The sequence below is a fragment of the Scyliorhinus canicula genome, chromosome 23 (genome assembly GCF_902713615.1).
Source record: "Scyliorhinus canicula chromosome 23, sScyCan1.1, whole genome shotgun sequence".
NCBI lineage: Eukaryota > Metazoa > Chordata > Chondrichthyes > Carcharhiniformes > Scyliorhinidae > Scyliorhinus > Scyliorhinus canicula.
The window spans coordinates 23,196,977-23,219,824 of NC_052168.1; the positions used below are offsets into that span (position 1 = coordinate 23,196,977).

Genomic DNA, 22,848 nt, shown 5'->3' on the forward strand with positions numbered 1-22,848 from the left:
AGATGCTCTCACCGCGTTCCAGTCACTGGCTCCTGGGAGCTGTGTTTACCACCCTTATGGCGGGTTCTCTGGCCTGTCCGCTTTACTGCATCTGCGACAACATTCAGCGAGTGGTGACCTGTATCAAGAAAGAGCTCACAGAGGTCCCCATCACCATACCAGAGGTTTGTGTTGGCTGAACGGTAAAAGGCGCATATCGAGGTTTCCAACTCCGCGCGATGTTCCGGCTGCCAGGATTGGGTTTGGGTTCGCACATTCCCCCCCGTGTCTGCGTGGGTCTCGCCCCTACAACCCAGGGTAGGTGGATTGGCCACGCTAAATTAACCCTTAATTAGAAAAAATGAATTGGGTACTCTAAATTTATAAAACAAAAAAGGTTTGGGTTTGGGATCCAACTTGATAAGTCACCAATCTTCATAGCGTTCTCCCGCCCCCTCTTCACCTTGGACCTCCATCCAGTCACCAGGAGAGACAAAGGGCTCTCTACCTCTTCTTCGAGCCCAACCACCACACTCCTCCGCCTTGTTCCCTCGTTGAATAATTTCTCCTTTAACTTGTCTCCCTTCCTCCTAATCAAAGGATAATCACATGTCCCTAGTAATGCCTGTTCTTTTGTGGGGGGAATGTAGGACACGGCACGGTGGTTAGCACTGCTGCCTCACCACGGCAGGGTCCCGGTTCGATTCCGACCCTGGGTGACCGTCTGTGTGGAGTCTGCACGTTCTCCCCGTGTCTGCGTGGGTTTCCTCCGGGTGCTCCGGTTCCCTCCCACAGTCCAAAGATGCGCGGGTTAGGTAGATTGGTCATGATCAATGTGCGGGGGATAGGGTGGGGGAGTGGGCCTAAGTAGAGTGCTCCCTCTGCTGGTACATGTGTGTCCGATTTGATGCCTCAACATCTTCATACGGTTTCCTGAGGCACTGATGGAGATGGCGTATTTTCTGGTTGGGCCTGCGTTGGCGATGCCTCTGGTTGGTGTTAGAAAGCGGCAATAATAAAGCCAAATAGACACAATTGGGGTGGATTGCTTTATCTTTCTTGAAAAGCCCAAGTAAAGGTTTATAGAATTTATAGAATTTACAGTGCAGAAGGAGGCCATTCGGCCCATCGAGTCTGCACCGGCTCCTGGAAAGAGCACCCTACCCAAGGTCAACACCTCCACCCTATCCCCATAACCCAGTAACCCCACCCAACACTAAGGGCAATTTTGGACACTAAGGGTAATTTATCATGGCCAATCCACCTAACCTGCACATCTTTGGACTGTGGGAGGAAACCGGAGCACCCGGAGGAAACCCACGCACACACGGGGAGGATGTGCAGACTCCGCACAGACAGTGACCCAGCCGGGAATCGAACCTGGGACCCTGGAGCTGTGAAGCGATTGTGCTATCCACAATGCTACCGTGCTGCGGTGAAGACTGTGAAGTGACTCGCATGAACACATGAGTGAAAATTTCCGACATCAAAGATGACGCCTAGGCCCTCCCTCTCGATGTGTGAATATCCCCTATCTGCATCAATCCGGGTCCGTGAAACATTGTCAGTGGGCCTTCCTATCCCATAATTCATTGCAGGTGACAAAACAGCGCAAACCCCATATGGAGACTCATCATAAGTGAGTATTATTTCTTTAGAAGGATCAAATTGGATTAGGTAGTAATCCACGGGAGGCAGGAGCTCCGTCACCACACCAATATTTATTTACAATAACGATATTACAGGAGCAGCTACAAACAGCGCTGCTAGCAGTCCAGTCAACTTAAGACTGGCTCACAAAGCCTACACAGGTGATTATATGGGCCCCCTCAATGAGCTATCATTGAGGGAGCTCATACTCCAATTGGCCAACCAATAAAGCCAATTGGAGTTCATTACAGATTAGTAAACATGTTGATTGAAAGTCTTGTCTGACTTGTTTGAATGATTCAGTCTGTCCAAAGACGTGCAGGTGAGGTGGATTGGCCATGATAAATGGCCCTGAGTGGCCAAAAAGGTTAGGTGGGGTTGCTGGGTTACGAGGATGGGGTGGAGGTGTGGGGTTTAAGTCGGATGCTCTTTCCAAGGGCCGGTGCAGACTCGATGGGCCGAATAGCCTCCTTCTGCACTGTAAATTCTGTGAAATTCTCTTGTGTTTTCCAACACCTTTTCTGAGTTTTTTTTAATAGCACATAGAATTGTAGAATTTACAGTGCAGAAGGAGGCCATTTGGCCCATCAAATCTGCACCGGCCCTTACAAAGGGAACCCTACTGAAGTCCACGTATCCACCCTATCCCTGTAACCCCCACTTACCGCTTTTTGGACACTAAGGGGCATTTTAGCATGGCCAATCCACCTAACCCGCACATCTTTGGACTGTGGGAGGAAACCGGAGCACCCGGAGGAAACCCACGCAGACACGGGGAGGATGTGCAGACTCCGCCCGAGGTCAGAATCGAACCCGGGTCCCTGGCGTGAAGATACGGGGGGGGTGCGGGGGGGGTGCGGGGGTGGGGGGGTGCGGGGGTGGGGGGGGAGGGTGGTGGGGGGGTGGTGGGGGGGGTGCAGGGGGTGGTGGGGGGGTGCGGGGGGGGGTGGTTGGGGGGTGGGGTGGTGGGGGGGGGTGTGGGGGGGTAGGGTGGGTGCGGGGTGGGGGGGTGGGGGGTGGGTGGGGGGTGGGGGGGGTGGTGGGGGTGCGGGGGGGGGTGGGGGGGGGGTGGGGGGGGTGGTGGGGGGGGTGTGGGGGGGGTGGTTGGGGGGGTGGGGGGGTGGGGGGGTGCGGGGGGGGTGGGGGGGTGGGGGGTGGTTGGGGGGGATGGGGGGGTGGGGGGGGGGTGCAGTCTCAGGATACGGGGTCGCTCATTCCGGATGAGGTGAAATATCTTCAGCCAAAGGGTTGTGAATCTATGGAACTCTCGGCCCCAGAGGATTGTGGATGCTCCGTTGTTGAATATATTTAAGGCCGGGATGGGCAGATCTTTGGTCTCTCAGGGGTATGGGGGAGGCGGGGGGCGTGAAAATGGAGTCAAAGCCCAAATCAGCCGTGATAGTATTGAATGGTGGAGCAGGCTCGATGGGTCGAATGGGCTACTCCTATTTTTTAATGTTATGTTTTATGACATTATATAAGCCAATTCCAGGCAAAAATTAAGCATGCTTGACACTAAAAATATATTAACAATGCATTAACATTATGCATTAATGCATTTTCTCTATTGCAGGAGACTAAGAAGCTGGACATTAAGGGGAACAATATCAACATGATTCCAAATGGAGCCTTCCTGCCTATTTCCTATCTTACTCACTTAAACTTACAGAAATGTAAGATTCACCATCTTGCAGAAGGTGCCTTTCGTGGTCTTGGTCAACTGACCTACCTGAACCTCGGCTTCAATAACATTGAATTCATCTACCAGGAGACCTTTGATGGCCTCATGTCCCTTCAACAACTCATCATTGACAACAACAGGATTGAGGAGATCAAACCGGGAGCTTTCAGCCAGCTGGGGTTCCTAAACTTCTTAAATCTGGAAAGCAATCTCCTGGTCTATTTGCCCCCCTTAGTCTTCCAGGGTCTCCAGCAAATCAAACACCTCCGCTTGTCCAAGAACCTGCTCAACAATATTGCAGATGAGGCCTTGGCTGGACTCTGGACGCTAAAGAGACTGAGTTTGGATGACAATGAGCTCCAATATCTGCCAACGGAGGCCTTGTCCAGGTTGAAAAAAGTGGCCAGACTGGACCTCGGCCGGAATCCTATGACCTACCTTGGGGAAGAGTCCATCCGGGTGCATTCCCTGAAGCATCTGGCTTTGGACAACATGGCCCTCCAGGAAGTGTCTCATTCCGCCTTCGTCCACAGCCCTCAGCTAACGGTTATCGACCTGCGTTACAACCAGCTGCAGGCCATGCAGCCCCCAGAGGGGGTTGAGTCCTTGAGGATGATCAACCTGACAGGGAACCCAATCCAGTGTAACTGCCTGATGAGGCCATTCCGGGAATGGATAGCCGGCCAGGCCAAGCCTAAGGCAGAGGTGTTCTGCGGCGGCCCAGCTGCGTTCCGAGGCGAGCGGTTGGATTCGCTGCGACTAGTTGATCTGAAGTGCATAAGCCACCCTTCAGACTATGAAGACGAGGAGGAGCTCAAGTTGGAGAACAAGCCAGACACAAATAATGAAGAAAACCTTCCATGCCCAGAGCACTGCGATTGCAAACATGATTTGCAGCACTCCAGCTGCGAAGGAAAAGGTCTACGCAAGGTCCCAAAGGGTTTCCCCATCGATGCTCAACTGCTTGACTTGCGTTATAATGACTTCTATTTAGTGCCTAAAGGCGCCTTCCCAGATTTGAAAAAACTTGTTTCACTTCACATGCAGAAGTGCAGAATTCATGACATTCACGCTGGTGCCTTCCGGGGACTAAAGAAGTTAATTTACCTTTACCTCTCCGGGAACGAGATATCGCGCCTCGAGCCAGAGATCTTTGACGGTTTGCCTGACCTGACGTATCTCTACTTGGACTACAACAGGTTGTCACTCATACCCAAGGGAGCCTTCAAGCTGCTGCCCAATCTCTTTGCCCTTCACTTAGAATACAACCCCATCCCCCGCCTGATCGACGACAATATGGAAGGGGCGGGGCAGATACGCTGGCTCTACCTGACGGGCAACAATATCACCTACATTTCCCCGACGGCCCTGCAGTCCGTCGGGGAACTTCAGAAGCTGTTCTTGGATGAGAACAAGCTGACGGCTGTCCCCACCATTGCCCTGACGGGAATGCCTGCTTTGGATGAGTTGAGACTGTCCAACAATCCCATCAAACAGATCGGCGACGGGGCCTTCCTCCCAGTGGCGGGGTCTCTCCAACACCTGTGGTTGGGTCACATGGGTCTGGAGAAGGTAAGATGTCGTTTCGAAGCCCGAACCTTCAGTGACAACTTCTCATGTGCCATCGTCTTCAACACCTGAAAATCCAAATATAGTACATCCACTGGCTCCCCCTCATCTACCTTCCCAGCTGCACCATCAGAAATCTCTAAATAGATTTGTCAAACGTGATTTCCCTTTTCAAAAGGCCATGTTGAATCTGCCTCGTCTTATTCTGATTCCCGAAATGCTCTGTAGTCATAAAATTCTGGCATTTTCCACACCTATGTCAGGCTAACTGGCCTACTGCTCCCTGTTTTCCCCTCGCTCTCCTCTCCTGAGCAATAGTATTGCATTAGCTGCCTTCTAATCCACAGGGAGCATTCCGGAATCGGGAGAATTTTGGTTGATCAAAACCAATCCATCCAGTATCTTGGCAATGATCTGGTTGAAGGCCCAAGGGCTGGATTGTCTCGCCCGTCCCGCGAGTGGGATCTTCCGGTCCCACTGAAGGTGACCCCCCCCCTCACCGTGCCCCACGGCGGATTCCCAGGCCACACAAAATGCCCTGGATGTCGGCGGGACAGGAAGGTCCCGCCATCGGCTACCACCACTGGCCACAAACACGCCGCTGGGGTGGGGGTGAAGGGTGGGGGTGTGGGGGGGGGGGGGGTTGGGTAGGGGTCAATCTTACCCCTCGGATGTAGGACATCGGGTCTAGGGGTTTTGCTGAATTTCAGTCCCATTATTTTCTCCTTCCTTCTTCACTGACATTAGTTACGTGGAGCCTCGCATTTGACTCTTGCTTCACCTCAATTTTCACCAACGTTCCTTGCGTCTTCCTTAGGAAAGATTAAACCAAAGGGCAGGATACCCTGTTCTGCCAGCCGGGTTTTCCTGCACGGAGCACCCTGTTCTGCCAGCCGGGTTTTCCTGCACGGAGCACCCTGTTCTGCCAGCCGGGATTTCCTGCACGGAGCACCCTGTTCTGCCAGCCGGGATTTCCTGCACGGAGCACCCTGTTCTGCCAGCCGGGTTTTCCTGCACGGAGCACCCTGTTCTGCCAGCCGGGATTTCCTGCACGGAGCACCCTGGTCGGCAGCGAGATCCTCCATTCTGGCAGCTAACCAATGGGATATCCGAGGATCCCAACAGAGAATCCTGCAGCAAATATTCAATATCGTTGTTATTTCCTGTAATATTCTTTTTTTTTCTTTTTATAAATTTAGAGTACCCAATTCATTTTTCCAATTAAGGGGCAATTTAGCATGGCCAATCCACCCAGCCTGCACATCTTTGGGTTGTGGGGGCGAAACCCACACAGACACGGGGAGAACGTGCAAACTCCACACGGACAGTGACCCAGAGCCGGGATCGAACCTGGGACCTCAGCGCCGTGAGGCTGCAGTGCTAACCACTGCGCCAACGTGCTGCCCTTTTCCTGTAACATTCTTGTGTCCAACGTGTTGTTAATTTTTATTTGTTTATTTATTTTTTTTAAATTTAGAGTACCCAATAATTTTTCCAATTAAGGGGCAATTTAGCATGGCCAATCCACCTACCCTGCACATTTTTTTGGGTTGTGGGGGTGAAACCCACGCAGACACGGGGAGAATGTGCAAACTCCACACGGACAGTGACCCAGAGCCGGGATTCGAACCTGGGACCTCGGCGCCGTGAGGCAGCTGTGCTAACCACTAGGCCACCGTGCTGCCCTTAACGTGTTGTTAATGACGGTTTTTGGTGTTCCGAGGTATGGCATAACATCAACTTTATTCAAAAGATAACAAATAATTACACCGAGAGCAAGCCTTCATCCTTTCAACTAGGCCGCAAGAGAGAGCTCCATCATAGGAACAGGAGTAGGCCAGTAAGCTCCTTGAGCCTGTCCCGCCATTTAGTGAGATCATGGCCGATCGTTGACGAACTACATCTCCCTCCTTTTGGCCCATATCCCTTAATATCTTTGCTCAACAATAATCTGTAAAACCTGCTGCTGTGCAGAGAGACCTGGGTGTGCTAGTGCATGAGTCGCAAAAAGTTGGTTTACAGGTGCAACAGGTGATTAAGAAGGCAAATGGAATTTTGTCCTTCATTGCTAGAGGGATGGAGTTTAAGACTAGGGAGGTTATGCTGCAATTGTATACGGTGTTAGTGAGGCCACACCTGGAGTATTGTGTTCAGTTTTGGTCTCCTTACTTGAGAAAGGACGTACTGGCGCTGGAGGGTGTGCAGAGGAGATTCACTAGGTTAATCCCAGAGCTGAAGGGGTTGGATTACGAGGAGAGGTTGAGTAGACTGGGACTGTACTCGTTGGAATTTAGAAGGATGAGGGGGGATCTTACAGAAACATATAAAATTATGAAGGGAATAGATAGGATAGATGCGGGCAGGTTGTTTCCACTGGCAGGTGACAGCAGAACTAGGGGGCATGGCCTCAAAATAAGGGGAAGTAGATTTAGGACTGAGTTTAGGAGGAACTTCTTCACCCAAAGGGTTGTGAATCTATGGAATTCCTTGCCCAGTGAAGCAGTTGAGGCTCCTTCATTACATGTTTTTAAGGTAGAGATAGATAGTTTTTTGAAGAATAAAGGGATTAAGAGTTATGGTGTTCGGGCCGGAAAGTGGAGCTGAGTCCACAAAAGATCAGCCATGATCTAATTGAATGGCGGAGCAGGCTCGAGGGGCCAGATGGCCTACTCCTGCTCCTAGTTCTTATATCGATCTCAGATTTATAATTAACAACTGTTCCAGCTCCGACTGCTATGTGTGGGAGAGAGTTCTAAACCGCTCCCGCCCTTTGAGTCCAGGAATTCTTCCTGACATCTCTCCTGAAAGGTCTGGCCTTAATTTTCAGACTATGCTCCCCCCCCCCCCCCCCCCCCCCCCTCACCCCTCCTCCCCCAAGTTTTAGAATCATGATAGTCTTATACACTTCCCTAAGATGATGTGAACTGTCTCACTTGCACATTCACAGAAAGTCTTTCCATTTTCCCATTCCATTTGCCATTATCATCTCTCTGGCCTGGTAGCCACAATGTTTATTTGACCAGTTCAGCTTCTGGTCAATGGTAAACCCCCCCCCCCCCCCCCCCCTCCCAATCCCAAGAAAGAACAAAAGTTGCCTGCTGTTGTAATATTGGGTTGCGATTTCTCACTGCAGATCTTTGAAGGGGCCTTTGATGGACTGGGTGCAAGGTTAGAGAGCCTCTACTTGGAGAATAACAAGTTGAGCTACGTTCCCAAACTGAAAAAGTTCACAAACCTTCACATCATCGATCTATCCAACAATCCCTGGAACTGTGACTGCCCACTCCTTCACCTCCGCAGGTAGGTACCTCTTAACCAGTGTCCGGAACTGCTTTGTGATTACTGATTGGGCCAGACCAACAGGGGTATAAAGGCAACCACATTGGGTCTCTCTCTCTCTTTTGGGTGTACTGTGATCAGATCAGGAGCATCAGATTAGTTCAAATGGTTAGTGGAGTTATGTTTAGTCACTGTAGTTAGATCTTGTTAACCTTATTACTAGTAATAAGGAACAGCACGGTAGCATGGTGGTTAGCATAAATGCTTCACAGCTCCAGGGTCCCAGGTTCGATTCCCGGCTGGGTCACTGTCTGTGTGGAGTCTGCACGTCCTCCCCGTGTCTGCGTGGGTTTCCTCCGGGTGCTCCGGTTTCCTCCCACAGTCCAAAGATGCGCGGGTTAGGTGAATTGGCCATGCTAAATTGCCCGTAGTGTACTAAAAAGTAAGGTTAAGGGGGGTGTTGTTGGGTTACGGGTATAGGGTGGATACGTGGGTTTGAGTAGGGTGATCATGGCTCGGCACAACATCGAGGGCCGAAGGGCCTGTTCTGTGCTGTACTGTTATATGTTCTATGTTCTATGATTGTGGTTTGCATCTTAGAAAGTTACCAAACCCCACACTCAATTACGAACTAAGGTTTAACGGACTGCGCAATTAGGCCCTCTTCTCAGGTGCGTTCTGAGATAAATCCTGAGCTAGTCGAGCCGAAAGTTCCATGTTGCTTTCTCCATGGCAACACCTCGGCCAATCAGAGCTGACTTGCACACCTGTCCTTCTCTCCTGCAGTGTAAATTGTTGTGATATTTTGAAATTTGGTGTTCTTGCATTTGTCCAGAGATGCTTCACTCGACTCACTCCTGGGAGGTGGGGGCTTATCTGAAGAAGAAGGTTTGGGCCAGTACCCTTTGGAGTTTAGAAGCAACCGTGAGCAGCGGGGTGGCACGGTGGTTAGCACTGCTGCCTCACAGCGTCAGGGATCCCCGGTTCAATTCTGACCTCGGGTGAATGTCTGTGTGGAGCCTGCACGTTCTCCCCGTGTGTGCGTGGGTTTCCTCCGGGTGCTCCGGTTTCCTCCCACAGTCCAAAGATGGGAAGGTTGGGTGCATTGGCCGTGATAAATTGCCCCTAGGTGTGGTCATGGGGATAGTGTGGGGTTTGGGCCTAGGTAGGCTGCTCTTTCAAAGAGCCAGTGCAGACTCGATGGGCCGAATGGCCTCCTTCTCCACTGAAGAGATTCTAAATTGAGATATAGGATCCTGAGGGATTTTGACAAACCAAATACCAGGGGGGATGTTTCCCCCAGTGGGAAGGAGCCTGACTAGGAGACACAGTTTAAGAATAAAAAGCCCACTCTATTGTTTAAGGTGAGGATGAGGAGAATTATTTTCTCTCAGATTGTTGTTAAGTCTGTGGAATTCTCATTCCCAGAGAGCAGTGGGGATGTGGGTCACTGAATTTATTCAAGGCCGAGTTAAACAGATTTTTGATTGTCAAGGGTTACAGGAAAGTGGAGTTAAGGCCACAACCAGATCTGCCATGACCTGATTGAATGGCGGAGCAGGCTAGAGGGGCTGAATGGCTCCATAGTGTGGTGAATGTAATATATAGATGCATATATGATAATTCTCACTATCTTTGGAAGCGCAGTAGCGCTATCCTACCACTAGGGGGAGTAACGCTGGGAGTACGCAGGAACGTGTACTGGGCTCCACCCTTGGCTCTGCCCACGACGCCTCCCCCTAGTGCAGCTGTATAAATTAAATACCCTTGTCCAGAGTCAGCCTTGAGTTCACTAAGAGTTCATCAACGGGTAACAGGCTGGCTCTGAAGTAAGTCGATTAAAGCCTAGATTCATATCGGAAACACGTGTCTGGTGAATTGATGGTTCCATCACATAGCAACAACATCCTTCCTCAGAGAAGGAGACTAAAACTGCGTACAACATTCCAGGTGTGGCCTCACCAAGGCCCCGTATAATTGCAGCAACACATCCCTGCTCCTCTACTTGAGACCACTCGCTGTGAAGGCCAACATACTATTTGCCTTCTTTACCGCCTGCTGCACCTGCATGTTTACCTTCAGTGACTGGTTTAGGAGGACACCCAAGTCTCGCTGCACATTTCTCTCTCTCAATTTATAGCCATTCAGATAACAATCTGCCTTCATGTGTTTGCTACCAAAGTGGATAACCTCGCACTCATTCAAATTGTACTGCATCTGTCATACATTTCTCTCAACTTGTCCAATTCACACTGAAGCATCTCTGCATCCTCCCCATATATTATATTAAGTTCCGTCGTCTAAATTATTAATATACATTGTGGATAGCTGGGGTCCCAGCATTAATCCCTGTGATACCCCACCAGTCACCGTCTGTCCCTTGGAAAACAACCCATTAATTATTACTCTTTGTTTCCTCTCTGCCAACCAGTTTTCTATCCACCTACAATACATTACCCTCAATCCCATTTTACACGATAATTTCTTATGCGCACCTTGTCAAAAGCCAAATGAATCACATCCACTGTCTCCCCCTCCTCAACTCCATGAGGAGGGCAGCACGGTGGCCTAGTGGTTAGCACAACCGCCTCACGGCGCTGAGGTCCCAGGTTCGATCCCCGGCTCTGGGTCACTGTCCGTGTGGAGTTTGCACATTCTCCCCGTGTCTGCGTGGGTTTCACCCCCACAACCCAAAAATGTGCAGAGTAGGTGGATTGGCCACGCTAAATTGCCCCTTAATTGGAAAAAATAATTGGCTAATCTAAAAAAAAAAACTCCACGAGTTACATCCTCAAAGAATTCCAGTGGATTTGTCAAGTCTGCTTTCCCCTTTATAAATCCGTGCCGACTCTGTCTGGTCCTGTCACCTTTTTCCAAGTGGGATGCTACAAAATCCTTGATGTGGAGATGCCGGCGTTGGACTGGGGTGAGCACAGTAAGAAGTCTGACAACACCAGGTTAAAGTCCAACAGGTTTGATTCAAACACGAGCTTTCGGAGCGCTGCTCCTTCCTCAGGTGAATGGCGAGGCCATTCACCTGAGGAAGGAGCTGCGCTCCGAAAGCTCGTGTTTGAAACACACCTGTTGGACATTAACCTGGTGTTGTAAGACTTCTTACAAAATCCTTGATAGTGGATTCTAGAATGTGTGCGGAATCTGCACGTTCTCCCCGTGTGTGCGTGGGTTTCCTCCGGGTGCTCCGGTTTCCTCCCACAGCCCAAAGATGTGCGGGTTAGGTGGATTGGCCATGCTAAATTGCCCGTAGTGTCCTAATAAAAGTAAGGTTAAGGGGGGGGGGGGTTGTTGGGTTACGGGTATAGGGTGGATACGTGGGTTTGAGTAGGGTCATCATTGCTCGGCACAACATTGAGGGCCGAAGGGCCTGTTCTGTGTTCTATGTACCCGGTCTGACCGACATGTGTCTCCAGACCCCACAGCGATGTGGTTTATTCTTAAATGCAATAAATGCTGGGTGCAGCCAGTGACCCCCACACCACATGAATGAATAAAGAAAAAAAGAACCATTTCCCTATTAATACTGATTTCTTTCAGTTCCTCCATCTCACTAAACCAGTGTTTTTCAAACTTATTTTCCCGGCTGACTTTTACCAACCGGCCGACTATTGGGGCCCTTGCCGGCCGACCTCCACAATTCACCATTTTCTCTTACCTTTAATGTGAGGGTGAACCTGCTTAGTCCTCACGATCTCACTCCAATCAGGTTCGCTGGAGGAGAGGGCTATGTGCATGTCAGGTGCAGAGTTCAGCCGGTTCCTTTAGAACATAGAACATAGAACAGTACAGCACAGAACAGGCCCTTCGGCCCTCGATGTTGTGCCGAGCAATGATCACCCTACTTAAACCCACGTAACCCGTATACCCGTAATCCAACGATCCCCCCATTAACCTTACACTACGGGCAATTTAGCATGGCCAATCCACCTAACCCGCACATCTTTGGACTGTGGGAGGAAACCGGAGCACCCGGAGGAAACCCACGCACACACAGGGAGGACGTGCAGACTCCACACAGACAGTGACCCAGCCGGGAATCGAACCTGGGACCCTGGAGCTGTGAAGCATTGATGCTAACCACCATGCTACCGTGAGGCCCCTTTGTGCGGTCTTCACCTTTGTGAAATTCCAACCTCGCCCATGCGGGTCGTTGTGAAGGGCAAGCGCAACAAAATGCTTGTTTTACTCAGCACTGGATACTCCTTGGAGCCTCTACTCCAGAATGCGGACCACCTCATGGACTTGTGCCGTGTTTTTAATATGCTGTCACAGCTGAGGCGCAGAAGTTCAACCTCTTCATTTGGAGTCAGCTGTAAGTTTTTAAAAAATAAATTTAGAGTACCCAATTAATTTTTCCAATCAAGGGGCAATTTAGCGTAGCCAATCCACCCACACGGCACATCTTTGGGTTGACACGCAGACACGGGGAGAATGTGCAAACTCCTCACGGACAGTGACCCAGGGCTGGGAACGAACCTGGGACCTCGGCGATCAGAGGCAGCAGGGCTAACCCACTGCGTCACTGTGCTGCCCCGGCTGTTTTCTTTAATGTGTTGCAGCAGTGTGGGGAACATGTAGTAGTTTTGGCTTTGTAGTCGCACTTGCCAAACTTTCAATGACTTTTGGAAAGCATCTATTTCTTCACCGTGCCGAAAGCAATCACCCTCCTCCTTCTCTTGTAATTTCAGCTTCAGTTCCTTTAGAATTGAAAAGATTTTTTTAAAAAATAATTTTTATTGAGATTTTCAAAAAATATCAAAAACAGAAAATAACAACAAGAAAACACTATTAACAACAACAAAAAGAAAAACACAATAACCCCCAAAACCAAACCTCCCCCCCCCCACCCCCCCAGTAACTACAAAAAGAAATAGATAAACACCCGGCATATTCAATAAACACATATACACATTTCTCCCTTCCCCCGGAACAAACCCCCCCCCCCCCAGGTTGTTGCTGCTGCTGCCGGCCTGTTTCCCTACCGTTCCGCCAGGAAGTCCAGGAAAGGCTGCCACCGCCTAAAGAACCCCTGTACTGATCCCCTCAGGGCAAATTTCACCCTCTCCAATTTTATGAACCCCGCCATATCATTGACCCAGGCCTCCACGCTTGGGGGCCTCGCATCCTTCCATTGAAGCAAGATCCTCCGGTGGGCTACTAGGGACGCAAAGGCCAGAACACCGGCCTCTTTCGCCTCCTGCACTCCCGGCTCCACTGCAACCCCAAAAATTGCGAGTCCCCAGCCTGGCTTGACCCTGGATCCCACCACCCTCGACACCGTCCTTGCTACCCCCTTCCAAAACTCCCCCAACGCTGGGCATGCCCAGAACATATGGGCGTGGTTCGCTGGGCTCCCCGAGCACCTAGCACACCTGTCTTCGCCCCCGAAAAACCTACTCATCCTCGTCCCAGTCATGTGGACATTAATGGGGTCTTCAGGGACTTTTATGCAGAATTGTACCGGTTGGAGCCCCCAGTGGAGGGGGGGAATGGGGCGCTTTTTGGACAGGCTGAGATTTCCGAAGGTGGAGGAGGGGCAGGTGGGGGTGCCGATTGAGCTGGAGGAGCTGGTCAAAGGGATAGGCAGCATGCAGTCGGGGAAGGCGCCAGGGCCGGATGGGTTCCCGGTGGAATTTTACAAAATGTATGCGGACCTGCTGGGCCCCCTGTTGGTTAAGACCTTTAACGAGGCAAGGGAGGGGGGGCTTTGCCCCCGACTATGTCACGGGCGCTGATTTCCACCCCCCTTTGCACCACATTGCCTCCCCTATCCGACACTCCACCAATCTCCCTGGCCGCGTCTCGCTTACGGAGCTGATGTGCCAGCATCCTACTCGCCTTCTCCCCATATTCGTACACCGCTCCCTGTGCCTTCCTCCACTGAGCTTCCACCTTTCTGGTGGTCAGCAAGTCGAACTTGGCCTGAAGGTTACGTCGCTCCCCCAACAGTCCCTCCTCCAGAGCCTCCGCGTATCTCCTGTCCACCCTCACCATCTCCCCCACCAACCTCTCCCTTTCCCAAGAGTGGGGGTGTCAGTTACAAGGGGTCACGATTTCAAGGTGAGAGGGGGAAAGTTTAAGGGAGATATGCGTGGAAAGTTTTTTACGCAGAGGGTGGTGGGTGCCTGGAACGCTTTGCCAGCGGAGGTGGTAGAGGCGGGCACGATAGCATCATTTAAGAAGCATCTGGACAGATATATGAACGGGTGGGGAACAGAGGGAAGTAGACCTTGGAAAATAGGGGACAGGTTTAGATAAAGGATCTGGATCGGCGCAGGCTGGGAGGGCCGAAGGGCCTGTTCCTGTGCTGTAATTTTCTTTGCATTCAGCCCCGAATGAAACACCTGGCCCACCCATCCCTTCCTCAGTCTAACCTGGTCCGCCACCTTCAGGTGCGTCTCCTGGAGCATGGCCACATCCGTCTTCAGCCCCTTCAGGTGCGTAAACACCCGGGCCCGTTTGACCGGCACATTCAGCCCCCTCACATTCCAAGTTATCAGCCGGATCAGAGGGCTCCCTGGCCCCCCTCCCCTGCCGACTAGCCATAACCCGTCCCCTGCCCGCCCCAGGCCAGCGCCCCCCGCTCGGCCCCCATGCAAACCCCCACCCCAGCCCCCCCTGCATACTCCAGCTCCTTCCTGGCTATTTCAGCAGCAACCTGGTACCCCCCATCCCCCCCAGGCTAGGACCCCTCCCAGCCGCGTTACTCCCTCCGTAGCACTCCCGTGAGCCAGCTAACTTCTGCTGACCCCGGCGACTCCCGCCACATCTCCGACGCCCCCCCCCAAACGTGGGGCTACTCCTCCTCCCCAGACCCATCAGCAGACCCTCCTCCTCCCCCTCCCGCGCGGGGAAAAAAGCCCGCGCTTCTCAGCTCCGACCCCATCCACCCTCAGCACAGGAAACAGAAGAAAAGCCCGCGCTTTCCCACTGCCCGACCCTGCCCACGCAAACAAGACAGCACCCCACCCACCCTAGAAACAACACACAACCAGCTTAAAACAGCATAAAACAGCGTAAAACAGAGACCCTTCCCACCAAAAGTTAACATAGTTATTTACAAACCCCCGACCCTCAGTCAGAGTCCAATTTCTCGGCCTGCACAAAGGCCCACGCCTCCTCCGGGGACTCAAAATAAAAGTGCCGGTCCTTGTAGGTGACCCACAGACGCGCCGGCTGTAACATGCCAAACTTCACACTCTTTCTGTGGAGCACCGCCTTCGTCCGGTTGTACCCAACCCTCCGCTTAGCCACCTCCGCACTCCAGTCCTGGTAGATCCGCACTACCGTGTTCTCCTTCTTGGCCCACCTAAGCACACACTCTCGGTCAGCGAACTGGTAGAACTGCACCAGCACCGCCCGTGGCGGCTCATTCGGCTTGGGCCTCCTGGCCAGTATTCTGTGGGCCCCCTCCAGCTCCAGGGGCCCCTGGAAGGACCCAGCTCCCATCAGCGAGTTCAGCAAAACGACCACATAGGCCCCCGGGTCTGACCCCTCCAGCCCCTCCGTGAGGCCCAGGATCCGCAAATCTTTCCACCTCGACCGGTTCTCCATCTCCTCGAACCGCTCCTGCCACTTCTTATGGAGCGCCTCGTGCATCTCCACCTTTACCGCGAGGGCCGCGGCCTCATCCTCTCTTTCGGAGGCTTGTTGTGGGAGCTCCCGGATCTCCAGCCCCTGGGCTGCCTGCGTCGCCAGCAGCTTGTCCGTATTAGCCTTCAGCGAGTCTAGCAGCTCCACTTTTAGCTCCTGAAAACATCGCTGGAGAGTCTCCTGCTGCTCCTGCGCCCACTGCCTCCATTCCTCGAGGCCTCCGCCAGCCGCCATCTTGATTCTCTTCCACCGCTATTTTGCTGGCCCCACTCCTGGTCCAGACCATAGAACACTGGGGATCCGCTGCAGACACCTTCCCACGTCGGGAACCGTCGAGCAAGTACCGCTGGGGGCCCTTAAAAGAGCCCAAAAGTCCGTTCCTGGCGGGAGCTGCCGAACGTGCGGCTTAGCTCCGCATGTCTGCAAGGTAAGCCATAGTTAGCATCCAGGTTTCATCATCATCAAACCAGCCAGACGATTTCTCCAGAAGGAAAGCATGGATTTCATACATTCGCGCCACACGAGTGTGAGGCAATGACCATCTCCCACAAGAGAGGATCTAACCACCGCCCCTTGACATTCAATGGCATTACCATCTCTGAATCCCCCACTATCAACATCCTGGGGGTTCACCATTGATCAGAAACTGAACTGGACCCAGCCACATTAATACTGTGGCTACCAGAGCAGTTCAAAGGCTACAAATCCCATGCTGAGTAACTCGTCTCCTGACCCCCCCAAAGCCTGTCCACCATCTACAAGGCACAGGTCAGGAGTGTGATGGAATACTCTCCACTTGCCTGGATGAGCGCAGCTCCAACAACACTCAAGAAGCTCAGCACCATCCAGGACAAAGCAGCCCCGCTTGATTGCTCCCCCTTCCACAAACATTCAAACCCCCCCCCCACTGACGAACAGTGGCAGCCATGTGTACCGTCTACAAGATGCGCTGCACCAGGGGGTGGATTGTGTGAAATGGGGTGAGGGGGTGGAGTGGGGGGGAATTGGGTGAGGGGGAGGAGTGGGGGGATGGGGTGAGGAGGTGGATTGGGGGGGATGGGGGGAATGGGGTGAGGGGGAGGAGTGGGGGGGAATGGGGTGAGGGGGAGGAGTGGGGGGGAATGGGGTGAGGGGGTGGAGTGGGGGGATGCGGTGAGGAGGTGGAGTGGGGGGATGGGGGGAATGGGGTGAGGGGGTGGAGTGGGGGGATGGGGTGAGGGGGTGGAGTGGGGGGAATGTGGTGAGGGGGTGGAGTGGGGGGATGGGGTGAGGGGGTGGAGTGGGGGGGATGGGGGGAATGGGGAGGAGTGGGGGGATGGGGTGAGGGGGAGGAATGGGGGGGATGGGGTGAGGGGGTGGAGTGGGGGGAATGGGGTGACGGGGTGGAGTGGGGGGATGGGGTGAGGGGGTGGAGTGGGGGGGATGGGGTGAGGGGGTGGAGTGGGGGGGATGGGGGGAATGGGGTGGAGTGGGGGGGATGGGGGGAATGGGGTGACGGGGTGGAGTGGGGGGATGGGGTGAGGGGGTGGAGTGGGGGGGAATGTGGTGAGGGGGTGGAGTGGGGGGATGGGGTGAGGGGGTGGAGTGGGGGGGGATGGGGTGAGGGGGTGGAGTGGGGGGGATGGGGGAATGGGGTGGAGTGGGGGGATGGGGTGAGGGGGTGGAGTGGGGGGGGAATGGGGTGAGGGGGTGGAGTGGGGGGATGGGGTGAGGGGGAGGAATGGGGGGATGGGGTGAGGGGGTGGAGTGGGGGGAATGGGGTGACGGGGTGGAGTGGGGGGATGGGGTGGGGGGTTGGAGTGGGGGGGTGGGGTGAGGGGGTGGAGGGGGGAATGGGGTGAGGGGTGGAGTGGGGGGAATGGGGTGAGGGGGTGGAGTGGGGGGGATGGGGTGAGGGGGTGGAGTGGGGGGGGATGGGGTGAGGGGGTGGAGCCAGGCAGGGGTGTCTCACTTGCTGGTCCTCCTCTGATCTGGCCAGGTGCAACCTCCCGGCCCTTTGCTGTGCCAATGCGGTCCAGTGCCCTCCGCTCGTGGACCGTGAGGGGGTGCAGTACGGAGGGACTCCCTCCCCTTCTCTCCTGCTCCTTGTGGTTGTGGGCGATCTTATCCTGGGGGGGGGGGGGGGGGGGGCGAATGCATCAGAGTTAGACGGTCCGCCGCATGCTGGGCAGCTGTTGGCTAGATGATGGCATGGGAACACGGGGCACCCGGCTAAGGCAGCTCACCTGGGTGCCTGCATGGGGGGAATGGGAGCCACTCTCAGATGTGTGGGTGGTAGGGGTTGGGGGTCGTGCCAGGGGCACGTCTCAGTGTAATCACCCTGGCTGCCCTGGTTAGGCCGTACATCTTCTTGCGGCATTGTTGGCCGGTCCGTGGGGTGTGCCCCACTGCGCTGACGGCGATGCCCACCTCCCTCCAGTGCTGCTCGGGTGGCGGTGTCCCCGTCTGGGGCACAGGAGCGCCCTCCCCTCCTCGACCTCGTCCAGCAGCGTGTCGCGGTCGTGGTCCCTGAACCTCGGGGTGGTACGGTGGGCGGTGTCCATCTTGCGGGTGCCGGGACTGTGCGCGCACCTTTAGGCGCCGTAGCGCCCCGTCATTGACGCCTCCCATGTATCCGACGACGGTCTGGCGCCATGCACCCTGCGCTACTCGCCTCGCCCGTGCTGGCCCCATGTGCGGGCCTGAATCGCTCCTCAGAGCGGCCCGTTCACGCCGTCAGAAATCGCGACGGCGTTTATGACGGCATCAACGTTCTGCCGCGGGATGAGAGAATCCCGCCCCAGGTGTATTAAATAAATGTTATTAACACAGTATTGAACTAACTTTAACATCATAAAACAAAGCTTAGAATTACCAGTTGAACAATGCTTAACAATAAAATGAAACACTTTAACTCCTAACTGCTTCTGTATCTCCAATCAAGCAAAACCCAGCACAGGTCAAAATCCACTTTGAAATAAAGTTAGCAAACACAGGATAGCTTCAATTAAGTTACTGTGAAAAGCCCCTAGTCGCCACATTCCGGCGCCTGTCCGGGGAGGCTGGTACGGGAATTGAACCGTGCTGCTGGCCTGCCTTAGTCTGCTGTAAAAGCCAGCGATTTAGCCCAGTGTGCTAAACCAGCCCCATCTTTGAAAGGCTGCTTGAAGAGAGAGAGGGATCATTTCAGTAATCACCTGCAGATCCCTTTTTTAAAATTTAGAGTAACCATTCTATTTTTTTCCAATTAAGGGGCAATTTAGTGTGGCCAATTCACCCACCCGGCAGATCCTTTTGGATTGTCGTGGTGAGACTCATGAGACACAAGGAAGTCTGCAGATCACTGACTGTCAGATTTGTGCTGAATCTAACAGCCTTTCACAAAAGCTGTTGTTCAGCTCACAAGTTCCAGAAAACTAAACTAAACTAATATAGCTTGCTACAAACCTGGCTGCTCCCATTAATGACTTCATCTTGATTCCACTCAAATTCCAAGACTTACTTACTTACTTAAGCCTCAGCACAATGTCTTGAATTATCTACTCCCCAGGGAATCCCCAGAAGAGCCAGCACAGTAGCATGGTGGTTAGCACAAATGCTTCACAGCTCCAGGGTCCCAGGTTCGATTCCCGGCTGGGTCACTGTCTGTGCGGAGTCTGCACGTCCTCCCCGTGTGTGCGTGGGTTTCCTCCGGTTTCCTCCCACAGTCCAAAGATGTGCGGGTTAGGTGGATTGGCCATGTTAAATTGCCCGTAGTGTCCTAAAAAGTAAGGTTGGGGTTGGGGGGGGGGGGGGTTGTTGGGTTACGGGTATAGGGTGGATACGTGGGTTTGAGTAGGGTGATCATGGCTCGGCACAACATCGAGGGCCGAAGGGCCTGTTCTGTGCTGTACTGTTCTATGTTCTAAATCATGACAAAATCCTATTAGGCCTCTCCTTGTAAACAGAAACATCGCTTGGCAAACAAATGATGATCTCACCTTTTACAACATCTTAATTGCACCTTTTTGCTGCCGCCAAGTTTGTCTGTTCTTTAAGCCAGGAGTTTAAAAATGTATCCCTGCAGCAGATATATAAAACAATATATATAATAATACTAACCTTTATTGTCACAAGTAGGCTTACATTAACACTGCAATGAAATTGCATTTCTTAAATTCATCTCAACATCTTTCCTAAAGTGTGGAGCCCAGAACTGGACACAATACTGCAGTCGAGACTGAATCAGTACTTTATACAAGTTTCACGTAGTCTCCGTGCCTTTGTACAATTTCATTTATTTTATGGGATCTTTTGTGCTCCCGTTCTGTTCCTGGAACTTCTCCGTAACTCTTGCATTCCAATCTCCTCTCCTTAGTCTGCTGTTTAGTTAATACCCATTCCTTTTGGAGATTTCCCAACACCCCTCTGACAATCAGGATAGATGCTGCCTGCCAACATCTCCCTCAACAGCCTCAAAACCCATTTCTTTAACCCAGCCCCTGATTAACCGTCCAGTTCCTCCCAGTTCTCGTTTAGAGGAGATGTACGAGGCAAGTTTTTTTACACAGAGGGTAGTGGGTGCCTGGAACTCGCTGCCGGAGGAGGTGGTGGAAGCAGGGACGATAGTGACATTTAAGGGGCATCTTGACACATACATGAGTTGGGGGGGGGGGGGCACGGCAGCATAGTGGTTAGCACTATTGCTTCACAGCTCCAGTGTCCCAGGTTTAATTCTTAGCTCGGGTCACTGTTTGTGCGGAGTCTGCACGTCCTCCCCGTGTGTGCGTGGGTTTCCTCCGGGTGCTCCGGTTTCCTCCCACAGTCCAAAGATGTGCGGGTTAGGTGGATTAGCCATGATAAATTGCGTTTAGTGTCCAAAAAAATTAGGTGGGGTTTTTGGGTTACGGGGAGAGGGTGGAGGTGTGGGCTTAGGTAGGGTGCTTTTTCCAAGGGCAGGTGCAGACTCGATGGGCCGAGTGGCTTCCTTCTGTATTGTAAATTCTATGAATAGGATGGGAATAGAAGGTTTTAAGTGTAGAAGGTTTTAAGTTAGGCGGGCAGCATGGTCGGCACAGGCTTGGAGGGCCGAAGGGCCTGTTCCTGTGCTGTACTGTTCTTTTGAGTTCTTCATTCCTTTCTTCGTGAGAAGTATTTTGGGTAGTTTGTTATATCAAACATGAATGAAAAAAAGAAAAAAAATGAAAATCGCTTATTGTCACGAGTAGGCTTCAATGAAGTTACTGTGAAAAGCCCCTAGTCGCCACATTCCCCTGTCCGGGGAGGCTGGTACGGGAATCGAACCGTGCTGCTGGCCTGCTTGGTCTGCTTTAAAAGCCAGCGATTTAGCTGAGTGAGCTAACTCACTGAGTGAGTGGTGTAACTCACCGCACTCCCTGTGGCTCAGATGGTTGTGGGTTTGGATCCAGCCCCATGGCATGGTTCCAGGTGCCGTCTTTTTGGAGGAGAGGGTCTGGTTTGCCCTCTTCATGGGTTATAAACGTTCCCTGGCATTATTCACAGATCAGCAGGGAGAAGATCTCCCTGATACTGAGGCAGTGTCACATTACTGATTGTGAGAACTCATTACAGGCCCTAAACTCTCTTTCCCAGTGAGTCACCACTTTACAGGCACCTCTTTCTTTTTAAAATTAAATTTAGAGTACCCAATTCATTTGTTTCCACTTAAGGGGCCAATTTACCGACCCGGTTCGATCCTGGCTCTGGGTCACTGTCCGTGTGGAGTTGACACATTCTCCCCGTGTCTGTGTGGGTCTCACCCAGCAGAAACATTTGTGCAGGTTAGGTAAATTGGCCACGTTAAATTGCACCTTAATTGTGAAAAAGAAGGGCAGCACGGTGGCCTAGTGGTTAGCACAACCGCCTCACGGCGCTGAGGTCCCAGGTTCGATCCCGGCTCTGGGTCACTGTCCGTGTGGAGTTTGCACATTCTCCCCGTGTCTGCGTGGGTTTCACCCCCACAACCCAAAGATGTGCAGGCTAGGTGGATTGGCCATGCTAAATTGCCCCTTAATTGGAAAAAATAATTGGGTACTCTAAATTTTAAAAAAAAGAAATCGTGAAAAAGAATTGGCTGCTCTAAATTTTTTTTAAAAAGGGGCAGTTTAGCGTGACCAATCCACCTACTCTGCACATCTTTGGGTTGTGGGGGCGAAACCCACGCAGACACGGGGTGAATGTGCAAACTCCACACGGACAGTGACCCAGAGCCGGGATTGAACCTGGGACCTCAGCGCCGTGAGGCAGCAGGGCTAACCACTATGCCACCATGCTGCCCTTGTGACTGACTCTTTATGGTCCTCTGACAAGGGCATGCAAGCCACTCAGTACAAAGATAATTAGGGATGGACAAAAAATACTGGCCTTACCAGCAATGCTCACACCCCATCAGTGATTTGTTTTTTTTGTTTTTTATAAATTTAGAATACCCAATTATTTTTTCCAATTAAGGGGCAATTTAGCGTAGCCAATCCACCTATCCTGCACATCTTTGGGTTGTGGGGGTGAAACCCACACAGACACAGGGAGAATGTGCAAACTCCACACGGACAGTGACCCAGGGCCGGGATTCAAACCCGGGTCCTCAGCGCCGTAGGCAGCAATGCTGACCACTGTACCACCATGCCGCCCGTGATTTGTTTTTTAAAGTGTTATGGGCCAGGGTTTAGAGAATCCCAAAGTGTATCATGGAGTTCACCTGACCCATAACTTTTACTAGATTGTGGGATGGGGAGCACACGGCCCACTCTACAGGTGTGGTACAGCAGAAATCTAAAAGTACTTTTTAAAGCAAAACAATGTTTATTCTATGAATATTCTATTCTAAGGGCAGCATGGTAGCTTTGTGGACAGCACAATTGCTTCACAGCTCCAGGGTCCCAGGTTCGATTCCCGGCTGGGTCGCTGTCTGTGCGGAGTCTGCACGTCCTCCCCGTGTCTGCGTGGGTTTCCTCCAGGTGCTCCGGTTTCCTCCCACAGTCCAAAGATGTGCAGGTTAGGTGGATTGGCCGTGATAAATTGCCCTTAGTGTCCAAAATTGCCCTTAGTGTTGGGTGGGGTTACTGGGTTATGGGGATAGGGTGGAGGTGTTGACCTTGGGTAGG

At 52.5% G+C, this 22,848-nt stretch overlaps 1 protein-coding gene across 1 annotated transcript in view; it reads left to right on the forward strand.

Moving 5' to 3' along the window:
• Window positions 1–22,848, forward strand: part of LOC119956556 (chondroadherin-like protein) — a 38,493-nt gene that overhangs the window by 14,585 nt on the left and 1,060 nt on the right. The window contains exons 2-4 of the mRNA XM_038783855.1: window positions 3–164; window positions 3,203–4,882; window positions 8,013–8,179. Of these exons, the coding sequence (XP_038639783.1) occupies window positions 3–164; window positions 3,203–4,882; window positions 8,013–8,179 (2,009 nt within the window). The remainder of the gene's footprint in view (window positions 1–2; window positions 165–3,202; window positions 4,883–8,012; window positions 8,180–22,848) is intronic.